General features: G+C 35.9%; 1 protein-coding gene across 7 annotated transcripts in view; it reads left to right on the forward strand.

Moving 5' to 3' along the window:
- Nucleotides 1–559: 559 nt before the first annotated feature.
- LOC120526125 overlaps nt 560–20,219 on the forward strand; it is a 41,342-nt gene continuing 21,682 nt past the window's right edge. Inside the window, exons 1-7 of one of the 7 annotated variants that reach the window (XM_039749075.1) lie at nt 560–690; nt 4,919–4,945; nt 7,374–7,400; nt 9,088–9,114; nt 10,733–10,759; nt 15,882–15,908; nt 18,952–18,996. In XM_039749075.1, coding sequence (XP_039605009.1) covers nt 679–690; nt 4,919–4,945; nt 7,374–7,400; nt 9,088–9,114; nt 10,733–10,759; nt 15,882–15,908; nt 18,952–18,996 — 192 coding nt within the window. In that variant the 5' untranslated portion in view covers nt 560–678. The remainder of the gene's footprint in view (nt 691–4,918; nt 4,946–7,373; nt 7,401–9,087; nt 9,115–10,732; nt 10,760–15,881; nt 15,909–18,951; nt 18,997–20,219) is intronic. The other 6 variants (XM_039749070.1, XM_039749069.1, XM_039749072.1 and 3 more) reach the window with 6 other exon arrangements.

Here is a 20,219-nt window from a genome sequence, read left to right on the forward strand (position 1 = left end):
TTTCATTTAGCGAATTTCGAGGTGCTGGGGCCTGTTCAGCAGTTTCGCTCGCAGCGCAGAATATCTTTTTACAGCTTCATTACTTAAGCATTAGCTAGTCAGCTAAATCCAGTTAAGGCTGCCGAGGTCTAGTATACCAATTAATCCAGCTACACGTCGTTTTGGGCAGGATGAGAATACCCAAAGAAAAAAGATTACGCGAGATCTCAATACGGGCTGTTTAAAAAGAATTTTATCAATCTGATTGTTTTGCTTTTTTCAATAAATGTCGGGACACTACTCTGTCACTTTGTGGTCATGAGCTAAGGTATAGTTCACTTAACTTGCGTTCGACATTCATTTGACATTCGCAGTTTGCAGCTCCGATCATATTAAATCATTTTAGTGAAAATATATATGCAGATAACCAGCTGAAAAATATGTCTTAAAATAATAATAATAAATAAATGCCATGTAGTTTAACTGCCCACTAACTCTGCACAGGAAAATCGCTATACAGATTGCCACAAAGAGCAAAGCTCAGGTTAATTCGCACATGCGCACTGTAGCGACAATATTAGCGAACCCAGTAAATAAGTTTCACTTTCTATTCTTTAACGAAACACCCTTTCCCCAAAACAGCTCATATTTTCTTCGTGCTGTCTGAACTGCGTTATTTGAAAAACTACTGAAGTCAACATGATGTGTTTGGTAAGGAATTAAAATAAAGTCGCCGTTATTTGTAATCTCACAAAGGCTGCACTGGTTTGTGAAAACAGTATTTAGCTGCTAAGATATTATTTGCCACTTCCAATGAGTCATTTCCTTGAGGGCTATAGGCAAGGCAGCTAATGAAAGAGAAAGAGTGCTTTGCAATTTTATGAAGTAAATGTAGTTTTGCAGCGTCTGCCTCCCACGTGCTCGTATCAAGTAGGCAAGAATGCTGTATGTCTAACTATAATAGTCCTGTTGATTTTGTGAAATATGATTTTTTATTTTATTTTAATAACTACTCGAATACTGCAACGTAATTCGCTACCATTTAGTAACATCAAAAATAACCAGTAAGTTCAGTATTGCGCGTGGCAGGAACGTAATATTGTGGCCAGCCATAGTGACACACATCTACTTGCTGGTAAATACTGAACAACCGAGGGATTTTTTTGGTTTCAGTTTCGGATATCTGCAACAATAATAATAATGCCTTATTTTAGTTACAATTTGAATAGTTACATTTCAAACACATTAAGTACTCAAATTGTAATTTTCCTTATATGAAAGTTAAAGTTTGATTAGATGTCATTTTGACAATCAAAATGTAATTAGAGGTATCATAACAGGAGTTAGCATTACATAGTAAATGTACTGTAGAATGGCATGTCGTAAAAATAGGAAATAAAAAAAAACACCAAGGGTTATTCACAATCACACTTTTTTGTTTTGGAGACATCAATAGGGTAAAAATGAAGACGTCTAATGAAACGAAAAAAAGCTTGACATATTTTGATTCACAAATGCTAAATGAGAGACTGAAACCAACATTAACTCGCGGGGCAACAGTGAATGGTTAACTGAGGCATCTCGGCTAATTCGAACGTAACAGGCTTGCCGTGACGCGTGGACTCCAGTTCGGTTTCCCGACGGGGGGAATAGCATTTTCTAAAATTATTTATAAAAGGACACTCGATTTTATAAGAAAAAGCCATACCTAAAGCATTTTTTTTTGCCTTTTTAAACATAAATATACGCAAAACTGGATAACAAACGTAACAATTAAATGAACAGCTTGTATGCACAGCTAGACACGCTTTGCTTTTGTAAGACTTAAGACTGAATTAATATTGCACGTTATACTTAACTATTTGTATTGTTTTAATTTTGCAAAGTCTGTGGGGCACTGTGTTCAAAATATAAATAAAAATTGAGACTGCAATGTAAGAACATGAACAAGAATGATACCTTATAATTGTTCTTGTTTTTAAGCTCGGCAAGAGAGACAGACAGGGCACTGTAATCAATGGACCGGGAAGACCCAATATAATAAATGGACATACAGTCATGGAAGGCACTAGACAGATAGACAGTTAAAATAGATAGATATAAAAGCAATCAGAATAAAACAGTGAAGGCACTATATAATAGAGACGGCACTATATAATAGATCATAATAATATAATAATAATCCCTACAGATTTTATTTTTTCTCCAGCCGTCTGGAGTTTTTTTGTTTTTTCTGTCCCCCCTGGCCATTGAACCTTACTCTTATTCGATGTTAATGTTGATTTATTTCTTTTTATAATTGTGTCTTTCATTTTTCTATTCTTTAATATGTAAAGCACTTTGAGCTACTGTTTGTATGAAAATGTGCTATATAAATAAATGCTGTTGTTGTTGTTGTTGTAGATAGAGAATAATAGAGAAGGCACAATAGATAGACTGGGAAGGCAATAGATACTGTAGATAGAACAGTAGTGCCAGGTAGTGTGGTGTAGTGTTTAAGGCTTTTGGCTTCATACTCTGAGGCTGTGGGTTTAAATCCTGCTACTGACACTGTGTGACTGTGAGCAAGTCACTTCATCTACCTGTGCTCCAATTGGAAAAACCACAACAAATGTAACCAATTATCATAAATATTGTAAGTCGCTTTGGATAAAGGCGTCTGCCAAATAAGTATTTGTAAAACGGTTATAAATTACATTTTTTAGCATAATTACACAATTATTATATATATTTTAAAGTCGGTGATTTATGTCCAAATAAATAAAAAACGCTATAGCCTGTTTAAGAACAGACGCTGCAGGTAGGCAGTGATAGTCGCGAAGGAGGTGAAAGGCACGACTAGATAGATAGATAGATAGATAGATAGATAGATAGATAGATAGATAGATAGATAGATAGATAGATAGATAGACAGACAGGGATGGCACTGTATACATGCATAATATATATAAAGACAGAAACATATATAATGTTCGGCGAAAAAGAAATATTGAGATAATACTGTTATGGTTATTTATGTAATGCCTTCTGTATGTATGTATGTATGTCCATCCATCCATTATCCAACCCGCTATATCCTAACTACTGGGTCACGGGGGTCTGCTGGAGCCAATCACAGCCAGCACAGGGCGCAAGGAAGGAAACAAACGCAGTGGATGGATACATGCTTACTGTAATTATCTTATGTGGTTAATTCATTTTTAAATATTTGTTTCTGGTATTTTTCCCCCAGGATGATCACTTACCATGTATATTTGTAATAAAAGCAACCCACTTCTTATAACATCACTGCCTAGAATTAACACCCTTGATCCTAAATCGAATAAAGGTATTGTAAATGGATGAAAAATTGTGTAACAGTTTTCTACAGTGAACACCATCCCAAGGCACTTTACTAGTAGTTTTAGAGTTCTCTTTTGCATTTGTTCAATAAGCTTGCATACTTTTGGTTGCTTGTGAGGTTGATATTAGTTATAATGCTCAATAAGTAAAGCAGCCCAAATGTGTTTTGGAATGAGCTGTAAATTGTTGTTATACAATTTTTGTCTAATTTGTAAATAAAGCTGATGGCAATTCATCTTCAAAGTCATGGTCATGCAGGCTGTTTCAAACAATATTAAAGTTTTTTTTTAACAGTACAAGATTTAATGGCTTCATATTAAAACTTTTCAAATGCTTACATTTCATTTTTTGCCGTTCATTTGATAATTTCATTTAATAATTTAATTCATTTAATAATATTTCTTTTTTTATTTAATAAAATTTTAACAGCTACCAAAATAGAAAGTATTGAGCTAATGCAACAAACTCCAGAGTCCTGGTATCATCATTTTAAATGTTTTAGTGAAATTCAAAGTTAAAAACACTTCACATAAACAAAGAGAACAAATCCATAGCCCAAACAAAACAAAAAGAAATGCTTTTCGAACTGTGTTGTTTCAGTTTCAGGCATCTATATTTTCATTATGTGACTTCAAGTTAATAAAATATTACATGACTAAGTACATAAATACAGTATATACATTACTGTATATAGAAAACTGGATATCCTTAGACCTTGCTATTTGATAACACGGTCTCAACTCATTTTACTGTTACATCAGAATCATAGCAATGTAGCAGGGATGTGTCATTTACATGTTAACATACTGGGGATAAGGTTAGACCTTCCATTATCTATTGATGTATTCCATGTATCAATACAAACTCACATGTTTATCTTAAATAAACAAATATTTGCATTAATTTAACATTAGCTTACTAAAAATGGCCCTTACACTAGTTAATTTTCAAAGTTTTCAAATGTTTCTGAATAATGAATAATGCTTGCACCCTTCATTCGTTAGCGCTCAAATTATATCCTTCCTTGTAATTAAAATAAAAGAAATGTATTAACAGTTATTCACATTTGGAAAATGACAAGTATCTGTGTATCTGTATGTTTCCATCTGGGAAGCTGTGTCCCTGCTATACACCATTTGATAAGGGATTTGTAAAAGCAATGCTAATGTTTGTGATGCACCATTACTGCCATCCATCCATTTTTCAACCCCCTGAATCTGAACACAGGGTCACGGGGGTCTGCTGGAGCCAATCCCAGCCAACACAGGGCACAAGGCAGGAACCAATCCTGGGCACGGTGCCAACCCACCACAGGACACACACAAACACACCCACACACCAAGCACACACTAGGGCCAATTTAGAATTGCCAATCCACCTAACCAGCATGTCTTTGGACTGTGGGAGGAAACCGGAGCGCCACCATTACTGCCAGCATTAGCATTATCTATTGTAAATACATTACAATAGATGGTGCACAGCAAATGGTAACACTGAATAGCCTGAGATCTACGTTGATTACTTAGCTTTCCACCCACTAGCACAGCTAGTCAAGTAATAAATGGTTAATTGTGCTTATGTTTATTTTATTTTTCAGAAGCTGTGGAATTTTACATGGCTTACGGTAAGTCCCCATTGACATCAGTTTAGAAATATTTACTCCATAATGTAATGGTTAATAATATTAAAGTATACTTAAAAAATGAAGTTCAGGAAAAACAGTTTTAGAATCGGCTACATTTTCTCTCCTTAATTTATTCCTTTCAATGCACTTAGAGGTTGATAATTAGATCTAATTGTCTGTGTTTTTAAACTCCTATAATACTATTTCCCAGTCAGTAAAGCTGGTGACAATGGTCTTGAGAATTTTCTTAAGAAAATGCTGTTTCCAGACAGCCTTACAAGAAAAATGTAAAGTAATGCTATCTGCAAAAGCTGTTTCACTCCAGTAATTCCTTCCTTTGAGCGCTAACCTGAACAAACCGAAATAGACAAACTCTTGGAACTGCTTGTTTGACACGGTTTGATTAGGGATGCAATTCAATAACTGCTAGTCTTTAATTGTCATTGCCAAATCTTTTATTTTTATGCAAAATTACTAAAAAGGAAAATGCTGAAGACAGAAGTTTTTCGTCATATAGTGTTCCTTAATATCAACCACTGAAGTCTAATCTTTATATGTACATTCACCTATGTGTGTAATAGTAGCTGTTTATATTGTAATGAGTATATATTTTTAAAGATAAGCCAAGGGCTCAAGTAAAGTGCTGGGGTCCTGTGGGATGACCACTTTAATTGTAAACTATACAGAAGACAAAAGAAAATCCACATTAGTGCACAAAACAAATGGCTACAGCTGCCACATTAATGGCAAGCTTCTCAGTCTGAAGCTCTGTCCCTGTCAGAAGCTTGTCCAAGGCAGAACACCTGGTTTGTAGTTGTTCTAAATACTAGCAGGAGTGAAAGGGGTGGACTTGAGAAGTCATGGTAGAAGGGATTTCACATGTCATCTGAGGGCTGTTTGTCAGCTCTAGGAAAGTGACAGGGCAACACCTACAGTATACTGTATTCTTACCACCACACTTCCCTTTATCATAATCCACAAAGCACACCCCATGCTGTCATGTGTGACAATATAGTGGCCTTTGCTTGAGCACCATGGAAATTATTGTCACACTGTATGGATTAAAACTATAGTTTTTTAGGAAATGTTGGAAACACTGTGAATCTGGATCAGAAGTGAAACGTGGTCCATTAGTTGGAAGTAAACTACAGTAGAGTGCACTGCATTCATTAGCACTTAAATTATATCCTTCCTTGTAATTAAAATAAATTAAAAAAAAAACAGAAAACAAAATAGTTTTTGGCCTAAGGTAAGAACGTTAAACTGTAATGCAAATTCAAAACTGCCCATATGCCTAGAAACTATTCTTACAAGTAAGAATGGCATTGGCAACATTCATGCCTTAGGAATGCTTTATACCAGTAGGAACTGGGAAACATGTTACATTGGAAACAGCTGTTGTGTGCTCAGGTCACAAATAGGGTGTAAGGCATACTAAAAGACCCAACAAGAAGCCCAAGGCCCTCACAGGCCTCTCCAGATATGGCCTTGCCCCAGGCAGCCAACCTCCAACTACTGCCTGCAGGCTTTGGAATACACAGGCCTGAAGTGGGGAGCTGGTTTTAAAGGTTCAAAATGTTCTAAAAGTCCCAAAGTGTACCAAAATGTCCTGCAAGGGAAAGAGTAACTGAAATCTCCTGTCTTGTTGAGACAACCCAAACACATGTTTCTTTATATAAACATAGAATGTATTTAAAAAAATAATCAAAATGAAAGAATAGGAAATGAAAAATATTTGCCTAAAAGACAATCTAGATCCAACCAGTCCCTTCATTGGTTTGGGAAAACCTGCAAAAGGAATTGGCAGAATATTATTGTCATCCACAATTCCAATCTGTTAGGTACTTACTACAAAATACTTTTATTGTGTGAAGTGGTGGTTTAACTGAAACATTCGTATATGTTTTCAGAACAGTTATGCAAGCAGTAGATTTCAGTTTTATTGTTGTGATTTGTCAGCTGCCATGTTCATTTAAATATGATGTTCAGGTATCATATGAAATCCATCATTTAGAAATATTTAAAGACTCTAAATAATTTTTCAAGGTACTATAGATGCTTTACTAACTCATTTCTGAACTGTTTTGATGTACAGTATTTATTTTAGGTTAATTATCCTCTCCTTGATGTATTAACAGTTATCCATATTTTAAAAAAATGTCAAGTATCTGTGTATCTGTATGTTTCCATCTGGATGCTGTGTCTCTGCTATACACCATTTGGTATTGGAATTGTAAAAGCAATGCTAATGTTTGTGATGCACCATTACTGCCAGCATTACAAAATACATTGCAATAGATGGTGCACAGCAAATGTTAACGCCGAATAGCCTGAGATCTACATTGATTACTTAGATTTCCACCCATCTTAGATGGGTAGCACAGCTAAGTCAATGGTTAATTATGCTTATAATGATTTTTTCTTTCAGAGGTTGTGGGATTCTATATGGCTTATGGTAAGTCCCCAAGTATTGACCTCAGTTTAGAGATATCTACTCCATAATGTAATGGTTAATAAAATGTAAGTATACTTAAAAAATGAAGTTCAGGAAAAATATAGAAAAGTCCAAAGCAGTTTTAGAATCGGCAACATTTTCTCTCTTTAATTTAGTCCTTTCAATGCAAAATAGATAATTAGATCTACTTGTCTGTGTTTTTAAGCTCCTATAATACTATTTTCCCAGTCAGTAAAGCTGGTGACAATGGTCTTGAGGATTAAGCTGTTTTCTTTGTTATTTGACACTTAACTAAAACACTTAAATACAATTACCTGTGCCACGTCTCAGTGAGCGTTGTGACTTTTATCCAAAGGGGGATATTTATTGTGTATAAAATGAATGCACACAGTTTTTTGTTTTCAAATGAAATATGCAAGTGAACATCTGGCTAAATAAAAGTGCATACTTTTTTTGACTTTATAAAAGGATGTTAGGTAATTTTCTTTCTGGAACAAGAAAGACTGAATGAACCCAATACAAAATATATGACAAGAAATAAAAGTTCTGCTATTCTGTGTTATCAATGTATCTAAGCAGTGTACAGAAATCCTCATGAGATGTAAATCTCAAATTAGTTGGTCCCTTCACCAACAGGTCAGTAGAATTTTGCCAGTCCTAACAATCAGTTAGGACAGACTTTTCTGAAAACAAACTCCACATTACACTTTTTTCTACAGTGGAGAAAACCTTCAGTATAATGCTAGCAATCATGAGTTACTCATTTTACTAAGTGTTAAGTTAGCATTGAAAGAATGAGGGTAGCGATTGTAAAGATCTAACTATCCTTTTATAATTTTTACTGTTTTTCTTAAGAAATTGCTGTTTCCAGACAGCCTGATAAGAAAAAAATGAAGTCATGCTATCTGCAAAAGATGTTTTACTCCAGTAATTCCTTCCTTTGATTGCTCACCTGAACAAACCGAAATAGACAAACTCTTGGAACTGCTTGTTTGGCACGGTTTGATTAGGGATCCATCCATCCATCCTAGATTTACTTAGCCTTGGTCTTGTTTACTATTTACCCCAATCTCCATTTAAAAGTTGCTTTCCAATTTGCAGGCCGATATAATATCATTTAGTTCTTTGGTTCATCTATCTGCAGACAGCCTTTTAGAATTATATGTCTGGGATTAAACCTGTTTCCTGTGTTCTGTCTCTTTGTGCTTTGCACATTCATCTATGGTGTTTGCTGAATCTGTTATACAAAGGTAATGATCATTTTTAACTCTGAATGTTTGAGGGACAGAATGAACCATTTGGTTCACTGGAATGGACGTGTTTTAAGTTAACATTCTTGAGGTTCCTGCTGCATTTTAGATGCCCTGGTCTTATTGAGACATCATTATTGTAGATGTAGGCATAAATCCAATGAAAATGTCTGATGGTCACTTTTTAGTAGGTGGGTTCCTATTAACATGCCAATGAACAATGCAATAAAAGAACATGCTTTAAACAAACAAAAAAGTCTTTGTATTTATACATGTTTTTTCATCATTATTTTGAATGAAAGGAGTGTGGATTTTATTTGAACATTACTGTGCATTTGTTGGTGTGCTATAATCTCATTTATGTGTTAAATGGATCTGAATGAGTTAATTTCATGAACAATGTTAAAACTATAATTATAGTTTTTATTCTTTTTTAGTTTCAGGAGATTTATAAATATTTTAAGGTATGTTCGTAGGCTTTATCCTTTAAAAAAGGCTTAATATTATTATGTGTTGCCTTAATGTTTGTAAAATACATGTATTATCAAAACTAAACAAAGTATTTGTGCAAAATTTCCCCAACCAAGAACCAATTGGCTCTGCCTAAAGTCATATTTCTCCAGTTGTTTGAATAACCCCATTAAAAGGCCTGAAATTTTAAGGATTGATAAATTTGGTGGAAGTGGAAAAAAAAAATCTTTAGATGGGGAGCCATTCACACTGCCCTGTTCAGAATGCCAAAATCACCCATGAAGGGCAAACTGTGTGTCAGCCAAAACAGAATTCAATCCATCTAAGAAAAAACAATTTCCTTTGAAAAAGTACTGTATATCAGGCAGAAAGTGACACACTGCTGTTGCATGGTTCCCTCAGTCTTTTAGTGTCCTTTTGCCCCCAGTCTTTTTTCAGGCCACATTTTATTGCCTAGAATCTCCCTTCCAAACAGGCAAGCCTTCAAAGTAGAAAATCAGTAGCAAGCAAATTAAGAGATCACAAGTGAAGTACGAGAATCACATTTACTATCATGTTGAAGTTTTGTGAGGGAGCAACAAAAACATCCAATAGCAGTTGACCATTTAACACTACTGTATCTGCCTAAACTCTAAATTAAAAACGGAAAGAGCAGATTATGTTGTAAAGTTAAATTTTGAATTGGCACGTGCCAAAGTGGGGTCTCATAGGCTTGGTACAAGACTTAGGTGAATTTCCCAAAAGTACCACCTGGTGGAACCCAGGGACCCCAACAGGGCTGGTCTACGGCACTATAACTCCCAGCATGCCCTGTGGGTATCCACTAGTGTGCCTGTCTCCCAGTTCACTGCAACTAGTAGTTTGGGGGGAACATGTCATTTAAGTAATCCCCCTGTCCTTCCTTCAAGCTGGCCTCCCAGCTAGATAAGGGATCAGAATCCATCCCGACCAGGACACCTACACATATTTGAGCTATCCATCACACATATATATACATTTTTATAGATCCATTCCATAATGGCCAATGTTCCAAAGTATTAAAGAAGTAAAGAGCTATAGCAAAATTACAAGTGCATTTTAAATACCTGGGTAAAATACTCCCTCAGAGTTGTACAGTTGGCAAGAGATGGTGAATTAAATTGCCAGCTTTGCAGTTTCCAATTTCTTAATTCCCAAATCACATCGCCAAAAATTCAAGTAAAATATTTGTTTATGCTTGAGCATTTCAGTTCATCAAATGTGTGTGTGTTGTTTATTTTTCTTAATTTTAACTTTTAATAGAAGTCTGAAACATTGGCAGGTCTGAATGTACAAGAAAGAGAGATTTAAGTCTTGACTTTTTTGGATACATGTGATAAACAGAAATTGATAGTAACATATCCTACCTCTCTCAATACATGTCTTGGTCATTCTGATTCCTGAAATATTGCATGGAATAAGAAATTAACTATTTGCCATTAATGATAATCATGTTTATATGAAATGTGTGCTGCACTGAATGCATTTAGATGATTCACAACCACATTCAAAGAATTAGACAGTTTTACATAGATTCACAATTAATATTTGGGTAAGGCTCCAATAATGCCTGTGGTATTTATTTCTTTTCAGGTAGTCTTCATTGTGATGGTAATCCTGGTAAGTTCTCAAGAACCGGTTTGAATTTACAACTGTTATATAACTAATGATGCCGTTTTTAAAGAAAATCATCAAGTAACCCCTGGGTTACATAGCATTCTGCATGGAATACAAGTCAAAAGAGGTTATTCCCAAAGGAGACAATGCAATTGTGAAGCTAAAAGTATGTAGTATATATAGTTTTGTTGTCCAAAAGCAGAGTTTATTTGGCAAATGATTGTAGCATTATAATTATGAATGGAATAGGTAAGGTGCTTGACAGTTGATACATTTTTGTTACGTGTTCTTCAACAAGTCAATCCAAGCACAGATGAAGGTAGATTTTGTACAAAGCTCTTCACATTAAGTACTAAAGGTATATGGATACAAATTATGAAGGTAATGTAATATAAATCAGCAGCAGTAGCTTGGAGACCTCATACCTTTGCTACTCAACTTAGTTCATGGAGTGCCATGGAGAGTGAAGGTTTTCATTTCAACAAACTTCTTTATTTAACTGGACCCGTATCTTAATAAAGTATTCTGTCATATACAAATTTCTTCCTTTAGTGTGTTCACCCAGAAAATTACAGCAAGGTTGTTCACTTTTAAAGGAATATAACAAGTAAATCTTAAGCTTTCCTGAACTATTTTTGTAGGATTTTGCTTATTTATTCTTTTTAAAAATCTTTTTGTGTAATTAACTGGAGTTTGTTTTTAACTTATTTATTTTTATTTCATTCCTTTATAGATCTTGGGCCCATAAACTGTATCTAAATAATGACAGTGCCAAAGCGATGAGTTATGCAATAAATGAGTGATAAGCAACTATTTCAGTTACATTTTCACTTGTGAAATCATTAGATTAGACAACTTTTATAATGACTTTTATAATGACCAAGGCATTAAAAAAAACACACAACAAAATAGTGTGATCTAAAAATGTAATTGTAACTTTTAAAATTACTATACCTGGTAAATAAGCCATGTTGGTTTCTGTAACACAGTCAAGCTGTAAAGTAGCACATACATATATAGTTTATTAAAACAGTTAAAAACAGGTCTTAGTCAGAACAAAGACCTATACTGGCAGTGAGCTTCCATATACTTAATTGAGGGGCTAGGTTTTAAAATCTGGATATTGTAAAAATAAGGCGATAGAAAATTTGAGTCAATATGATTTCTTTGCCAGTTATTTGTACAGACAGGATTTCTGAAAGCAAAGTTTGAAATGTAAATAACATGTTAGTAAAGTCTTCATTAAATACGAGGTTAAAACAATGCTCGAATCTGTCTTTTTAAAAACAAGCCCGGTGCATTCTTTAACTGCCTTCTCGGCCTTATGCGTCCAGCCGTCTCTCTCTCACTCGCGCACAGGCGTGTGTGTTTCTCTGTCGCTCAAACGCATGTGTGTGTCTCTGTGACTCAAACGTGTGTGTGTGTCTCTGTCGCGCGTGTGTGTGTATGTGTCTCTATCGCGTGCGCGTGTGTGTCTCTGTTGCGCGTGTGTGTGTGTGTCTCTCTCACGTGTATGTCTCTCATGTCGCGCGCGTGTGTGTGTGTGTGTGTGTGTGTGTGTGTGTGTGTCTGTGTCACTCTCTCGCGCGTGTCTGTGTGTCTCTCTCACGCGCACATGTCTGTGGGTGTGTGTCTCTCTCGCTCACTGCACAGGGAATGCACAGGGAGAGACTGAACACGTGCGGAAATCATCAGCACAAACCGAAAGGGAAACTGGCTTGTTCGTATACCGAGTGTGTGGTCGTGAACAGATGCAAAAGTTTGGCGAACTTTTTGGTCATAAACTGATTTGTACGTGTTCCGAGACGTTCGTGAACTGAGGTTCCACTGTACTAATAAGCTTTAGTTACTTTTGTGTTACTGAGCTCCTAAATGGATAGCAGCAATTTTAGCATTTTATTTTCTCTCAGTGTCAAGTCTTTTGGTATCTTTTGCTCTGTCCCTGAAATATCTTGATGGCAGTTTAAAATGCACAAACTGGAGAAGCTGGGTGCGAGTGTAGCCTTCACAGTGCAGGATTTTGCCACCGTCCACTACACATTCTTTAAAGGGTTGTCTCCAGACATGTATACTTATTGGAGAATCACGTCTGTCCCACAAGACTACATTTATAAATAGACAGAAATGTTAACTTACTTTAGTTATTCATTTAGACGTGCAGTCAGAAGGTGGATGCTCTACAGCCTCATCTGTGGTACTGCTGGAGTAGAGTCAACACTACTGCACATTAACTGTTTAGGGTGTACTGAGGACTGAAAATGATATGCTCTGTAGTTCTATGTTAACAACTTGATTAATGGCAGTTCTTTTGACATCTTTTTGATGGAGTGTAACACAAACAAAGCTTCGAATGCATGTTTTGCAATTCTTATTTTTATGAACAAAACTGCCTATTTTTTCAACATTACATCGACTCTGACACTGTTGACATACATGAATATCAGAGAACATACACTGCATCTGCAACAATGTATTGTCCATTTTTACCACTAGTCCTTTGATGTCAAATGCCATTGAATAATCAGATTTTACAGAAAGGTTTTTCTCTTGGAAAAGGTTATGTTTTGTTTTAAGCACATGCTATGTCCTCCCTGCACACGTGACAAACATATGTTTAATAGGTTTCTTTTTAAGAATTATTTTGTGTTGTTTAATCAGCTTGCTCTCAATTGGACTAGATTAACAAGTGCACCACTGCTCTTTGCCATTCAAGATTAATGCCCTTATTTTGAGTGACTTCGATTGGTTTAGAAATGTGACACTTTGTTGTATATATAAAAATATATGTCTCAATATGCATACAATGTGTGCTGCTTGAGAAATTTTCAAGGTACTCACAGGAATGCACTAGTTCAAAAGGAGCTGCCTTTAAAAAAGAAAAGAACAACATTTGTAACTTATATTGCTGTTACAATCATACATATTTTCTGAAATATTTAGTAAAAGACATACAGTATTTTTGTTTTATCTTTACACTGAACAAACTTCAGATTATGTAATGTTTCCTGCCATGGCCTACTGGACTGCAAACATATAGAACTTGTATCCTAAATTTAACAAAAAAATGTAAAAAATTAGAAGTTGATTAACTCTAAATTTTGCAGAAATCTTTAAATTTTCATTTAAATACAGTGGGATGCAAAAGTTTGGGCAACCTTGTTAATAGTCATTATTTTCCTGTATAAATCGTTGGTTGTTACGATAAAAAATGTCAGTTAAATATATCATATAGGAGACACACACAGTGATATTTGAGAAGTGAAATGAAGTTTATTGGATTTACAGAAAGTGTGCAATAATTGTTCAAACAAAGTCAGGCAGGTGCATAAATTTGGGCACCACAAAAAAGAAATGAAATCAATATTTAGTAGATCCGCCTTTTGCAGAAATTACAGCCTCTAAACGCTTCCTGTAGGTTCCAATGAGAGTCTGGATTTTGGTTGAAGGTATTTTGAACCATTCCTCTTTACAAAACATCTCTAGTTCATTCAGGTTTGATGGCTTCCGAGCATGGACAGCTCTCTTTAACTCACACCACAGATTTTCAATTATATTCAGGTCTGGGGACTAAGATGGCCATTCCAGAACGTTGTACTTGTTCCTCTGCATGAATGCCTTAGTGGATTTTGAGCAATGTTTCGGGTCGTTCAGCTCCGGCGCAGCTTCAGCTTTGTCACTGATTCCTGGACATTGGTCTCCAGAATCTGCTGATACTGAGTGGAATCCATGCGTCCCTCAACTTTGACAAGATTCCGAGTCCCTGCACTGACCACACAGCCCCACAGCATGATGGAACCACCATCATATTTTACTGTAGGTAGCAGGTGTTTTTCTTGGAATGCTGTGTTCTTTTTCCTCCATGCATAACGCCCCTTGTTATGCCCAAATAACTCAATTTTAGTTTCATCAGTCCACAGCACCTTATTCCAAAATGAAGCTGGCTTGTCCAAATGTGCTTGAACATACCTCAAGCGGCTCTGTTTGTGCTGTGGGTGGAGAAAAGGCTTCCTCTGCATCACTCTCGCATACAGCATCTCCTTGTGTAAAGTGCGAATGGTTGAACGATGCACAGTGACTCCATCTGCTGCAAGATGATGTTGTAGGTCTTTGGTGCTGGTCTGTGGGTTGACTCTGACTGTTCTCACCATTCGTCGCTTCTGTCTATCCTAAATCTTTCTTGGTCTGCCACTTCGAGCCTTAACTTGAACTGAGCCTGTGGTCTTCCATTTCCTCAATATGTTCTTAACTGTGGAAACAGACAGCTTAAATCTCTGGGACGGCTTTCTGTATCCTTCCCCTAAACCATGATGGTGAACAATCTTTGTCTTCAGGTCATTTGAGAGTTGTTTTGTGACCCCCATGTTGCTACTTTTCAGAGAAAATTAAAGGAGGAGGGGAGCTTACAATTGACCCCCTTAAATACTCTTCTCATTATAGGATTCACCTGTGTATGTAGGTCAGGGATCACTGAGCTTACCAAGCCAATTTGAGTTCCAATAATTAGTTCTAAAAGTTTTGGAATCAATAAAATGACAACGGTGCCCAAATTTATGCACCTGCCTGATTTTGTTTGAACAATTATTGCACACTTTCTGTAAATCCAATAAACTTCATTTCACTTCTCAAATATCACTGTGTGTGTCTCCTATATGATATATTTAACTGACATTTTTTATCGTAACAACCAACGATTTATGCAGGAAAATAATGACTATTAACAAGGTTGCCCAAACTTTTGCATCCCACTGTATTTGTGTTGTAGATACAATGAGCTAGTTACTTAGACATGACTTTGATATGGGGATGTTCAAAACTCAGTGCTGGCTTGGCACGTTAGTTTACTAAAAGTTGACAAGCTATTTCACACTTAAAGATCTGTTCTTAGAGCTTTCGTTTTGTTCTTCTGGTGTTCTTGCATATTTAATAGTATAATAAATATTGTGTGTAACTGTTTGCCAAGTTTGATCATTTTGTATGTAAAAAAACAGGATATAATTTTGTACTTTATTATTTCCTTATTTTACCTTCTCTGATTATAGTAATTTTTTAGGTCTTCATGAAGTCTTATTAAATCATCTAATACTTATTACATGGAAAATCTTTACAGTGTTTTGTTTCTTTTCAGATATGGAAAATTTATAGGCGGATTAATGTAAGTTCTCAAGGATTTATCTTTGATAAAATTAGTTTTGAAGTTTTGTCTCTTTCATTTAGTTTATTTTTTAAAAAATCTTTGCAAAGTGGATTGGAAAATTATATTAAGGAGATGGATGAGTAGATGAATGGATAGCTAGTAATCAAAAAAGGTACAGTATATGCATATACAGGGCATACTTTGTCATTATCACCATTCCAAATATTTAATATATACAGTATTTTAAAACATCATTTTGACCAAGAAACAATTAATCTTATCATATGCCATGACTTCCTTCCATGTGTTTCTGTCAAGTATTCAGATAAATTAAGATTTAGTTGTGTACTTTAGATCTCCAGTTATGCTAGGTAACAGTAATACTTAATCTATACTTGGACTTAGCTAAAATATTAACAATGCTGCCTCTTTTGCTATTTATTACATGATTAGAACAGCATAATGCATATGGAGAAATGTATATGACTGCCTTAAAATATTTTAATAATATTTAACTATAGGTTTGTGAGTCTGCCATGTGATAACTGGCTGTTTGTCCAGGGTTGGCTGTTGATTTGTACCTATAGCTGTCAGGATATGTTCCGGGGGCCTCCTTTATAAAACATTGTGTGGAGCATGAAAATAAATCCTGGTGTATGCACATTTCTATGTAGTTTACCCTTTATAAATCAAAATTACCTTGAAAACATGAATAGTAAAGTGCTCCAATGAAGTTAGGAGAACCAGACACTGTTGCAAATTGCCTTTTTATGTTGGCAAACACATAATATGTTCTATGCATGTTCAGACACACCAAACGACAACTAAATGTAGTATTTGCTGGATGGTTAATGGTTTCCAGCACATCAGGTATGAGAGAGTGAAGTTTAGCCGAGATAATTCTGACCTGTCAGCCCGATCCCTGAGAATAAACTTATGAATAAACAAAAAAGTCCTTCAATGCAAAAACACAGAATTAGTCCAGTTTCAAGGGGGCCTAAAATAGAGTCTGTACATCATATTCATCACTTTTCAGGTGCAATATATTTGTCACATCAACACACATTATAACTACTTGATGATATGTATTGTCATGCATACAAGTCATCATTTAGCTAATTTGACTGCATTTTCCTACTTGATCAGGGGGTGACATCATTTACCAGTTTCACCATAATTCTACGTACCCATGGATCAGAGTTGCCATAAATATATGCATGTTCCCCCATGACGTTTTCTTTTATAAATCCTGAAATTTGCGTGGATACTAATATTTCTTGTCTGTTTTTGTGCGTATGCAAAGCACATAAGTGAGGCCCCAGGACTTTTAAGGCTTGAACTGGATCAGCACTTAAAAATGAATGAATTGGCAATCCTGCATGATCAGTCTTCTGTGTAATGAGAAAGAACAACATTTTCCTTTTCAAATGTAAACCCCGTTATGGATTGGCTCAAACCTTTCAATTGGAGAAGGTGCCAGGCACAAGGCTTCATGTTCTCTAAATGCCTTCTGGGAGGAGTGCCTACAGTTTGCTACTATTATTATTACTACTACTACTACTACTAAAGGTTATAAATGTCTATTAATCACCTACATACCCATAATCAAATAATGCCAGTTTCGAATTACTAATCAGCTCAACAATAATGACTTTGGAGATATGGGAGGAAAATCTGATTACCTGCCTATGGTTTTTATGACTGTTTGCAAACTTTTGTGGAATTTGGTTCAATGGTGTTAATTGACACACTGGACAAGTACACATTCACTTTTATACAGTATATTAAATATATGTAGGTGTGTTATTACTCTCTATTCTAGCCTGAAACAGACATTTATAAATTCAATGGTTTCCTCCCACATTCCAAAAATGTGTCTGAGTGTGTGCATGAGTGTTGTCTTTGATGAACTGGTGCACCATCCATGGTGGAGTTCTGTCCTATGATCAGTGTTGCTATGATTAGTTCTCACTCTCATGACCCTTGTTTTATATAGCATCCTTCTATATTGAACACCATTCTTAGGATGTTCAAGACTTTGGACATACAGGAGGAAAATCTGACTATCCACCTATGAAGTTCCATTTTAAAGTGAACTTTGCAAAATCTGGCAGAGATATGTTTTATGGTGTGTATCTGCACAGTGGACAAATACAAATTCACTTTTATCTATTAGATACGGTGTGTGTGTGTGTGTGTTATTACTCTATATCAGTGGTGTCGAACTCCGGGCCTGGATGGCCACAGTGGTTGCAGGTTTTCATTCTAACTCTTTTCCTAATCAGTGACCAGTTTTCACTGCTAGTTAACTCCTTTTTCCTTCATTTCAATTGCCCTGTTTTTAAGGATTCAGTCCTCTGAATTGATTTATCTCTTCATTAAATGACAGCCAAACAGAAATGAGACGTGAAACAAGCCAACAGATGATCAGCTAAACTGGGATTTCAAACTCAAACCAATTTCACTCCAACCAGTCTTTTAATAAGGAGCTGATTCTTGCTGTTAATTAAGCCTGTTATTTAATTCAATGGCTTCTTGCTGCTCTTATTCTGCCACAGCAGACATTTCCAAATGTGTTGATTTTTCTGTTTTTTCTAAGAACACCGACAAGATGTTTTGGTGACCTGAGAGATCAGCCTTACTGAGACCTTCACCTTTCTTTATTTTCAGATACTGTGTGATGGGCATAGGTGAGCTGGTCATGTGATGGCTCGTTTTATGTCTCATTATTGTTTGGCTGCTACTTAAGGAAAAAGAATCAACTAAGGGGCCTGAGTCAAGTTAATTAAAACTAAAGCAAAAGATGTTACTTAGCAGTACAAATGGCTCACTAATGAAGAAGATGGCTAGAATGAAAACATGCAGCCACTGCGGCCCTCGAGGACAGGAGTTCGACACCTGTGCTCTATATTCTAGCCTGGTGAAGATGTTCAAATATTCAATGATTTCGGTTTCCTTCCACATTGTGTGTGCATGAGAGTTGACTTTGTCAAAAAGTCAACATTTTGTTTTTTTCTAATCTGCATTTAAAGTTTTATCGAATTTACTGTCTTTGTGGCAGGCAAGTAATACATCATCTGAAAGAATTCATGGAGCAGAAAACAAGGTAAGAGAAAACATATTATGCTAATATATATTTTTCCCTAATATACATATTCATCCATATGAATCCATCATGCTTTTCCAACATTTGTGCTATATGTCATTGTGTTCTCATCCACTTGAATTAAATACATTGTGTATTTATGCTGTATTCCATTTGTACTGGGAACTCAGAAATACCTAGCTGAAATTTTCTACAGGAACATCCCCACAAATCGGATTCCATATTTGGAAAATCAGACTCTGAATTTGTTTAACTCTAGCTTATGATGCCAGTCCAAAATTGCAATCTACACTTTAGTAAACAATATAATACTAAAGATTCAATTAGCTCTTCTATTTGTGTCTCATTAAATTAGTCCTTCACACAGTACTGTCCAACTTCTATCTGCAGACATGTTACTAAGGTGATTGGATGCACCAATTAATTGTTATCAACTGGTTTTTATTCTGAAGAAAAAACAAGCGCAACAAAGTTTTTCTGGAGGCTATCATACTGGTTTTCCATATGTTTTACTGGAACACAATCAGTTTGGGCATAATATTATTAAACTCCGACAGCTGACTTCCAAGGTAAATGGAACGCAGCATTTTTCTTATCATCATCTTAAGGCCATTGACACTGCAGGACGTGGTGTCTGTCATTTCTAATACTTTTTAGCAAAGCTAGGGGATGGTAAATTAGCATTTGACTTGTATAACACTTATACTTGGTAATGCTCCTCCTTCTTCTCTGACTTCACCATCTCGTTCCTTAATTACAGGATTATGAGCACCTGGTTGAAACTGATGCCAATGCCATGTTAGCATTTCCCACCTTTTCAGATGAAGTCTGCTTTCTGTTCTTTTATTATGTACTTTTTGTACAGTGTGACAGATAGGAGGCTGTCCCCTTGAACCCTCAGATCAGACACCACGTAAAAGTTCAATAATTAAATTTATTAGGACAATACAGTGCACAAAGCACCCTCCAGTCCACAATACTAATAAATCTATAATCAATACTATAATAAACAATCCTCAACACCCAGACGCATTGTCACCCTGCCACCCGACTCAGCTCCTCCATCTGGGATCTCCCACAGTCCTTAAATAGTCCTTGACCCGGAAGTGCTTCTGAATTCTCAGTCCATGTGATTATTCAGCACTTCCGGGTCAGGTGAAAACTCCTTTTCTTCAACCCGGAAGTACGTCGTTTCTTCTGTCCCCGTGACTGTGAAAACAATC

Source organism: Polypterus senegalus, chromosome 3 (genome assembly GCF_016835505.1).
Source record: "Polypterus senegalus isolate Bchr_013 chromosome 3, ASM1683550v1, whole genome shotgun sequence".
Taxonomy (NCBI): domain Eukaryota; kingdom Metazoa; phylum Chordata; class Cladistia; order Polypteriformes; family Polypteridae; genus Polypterus; species Polypterus senegalus.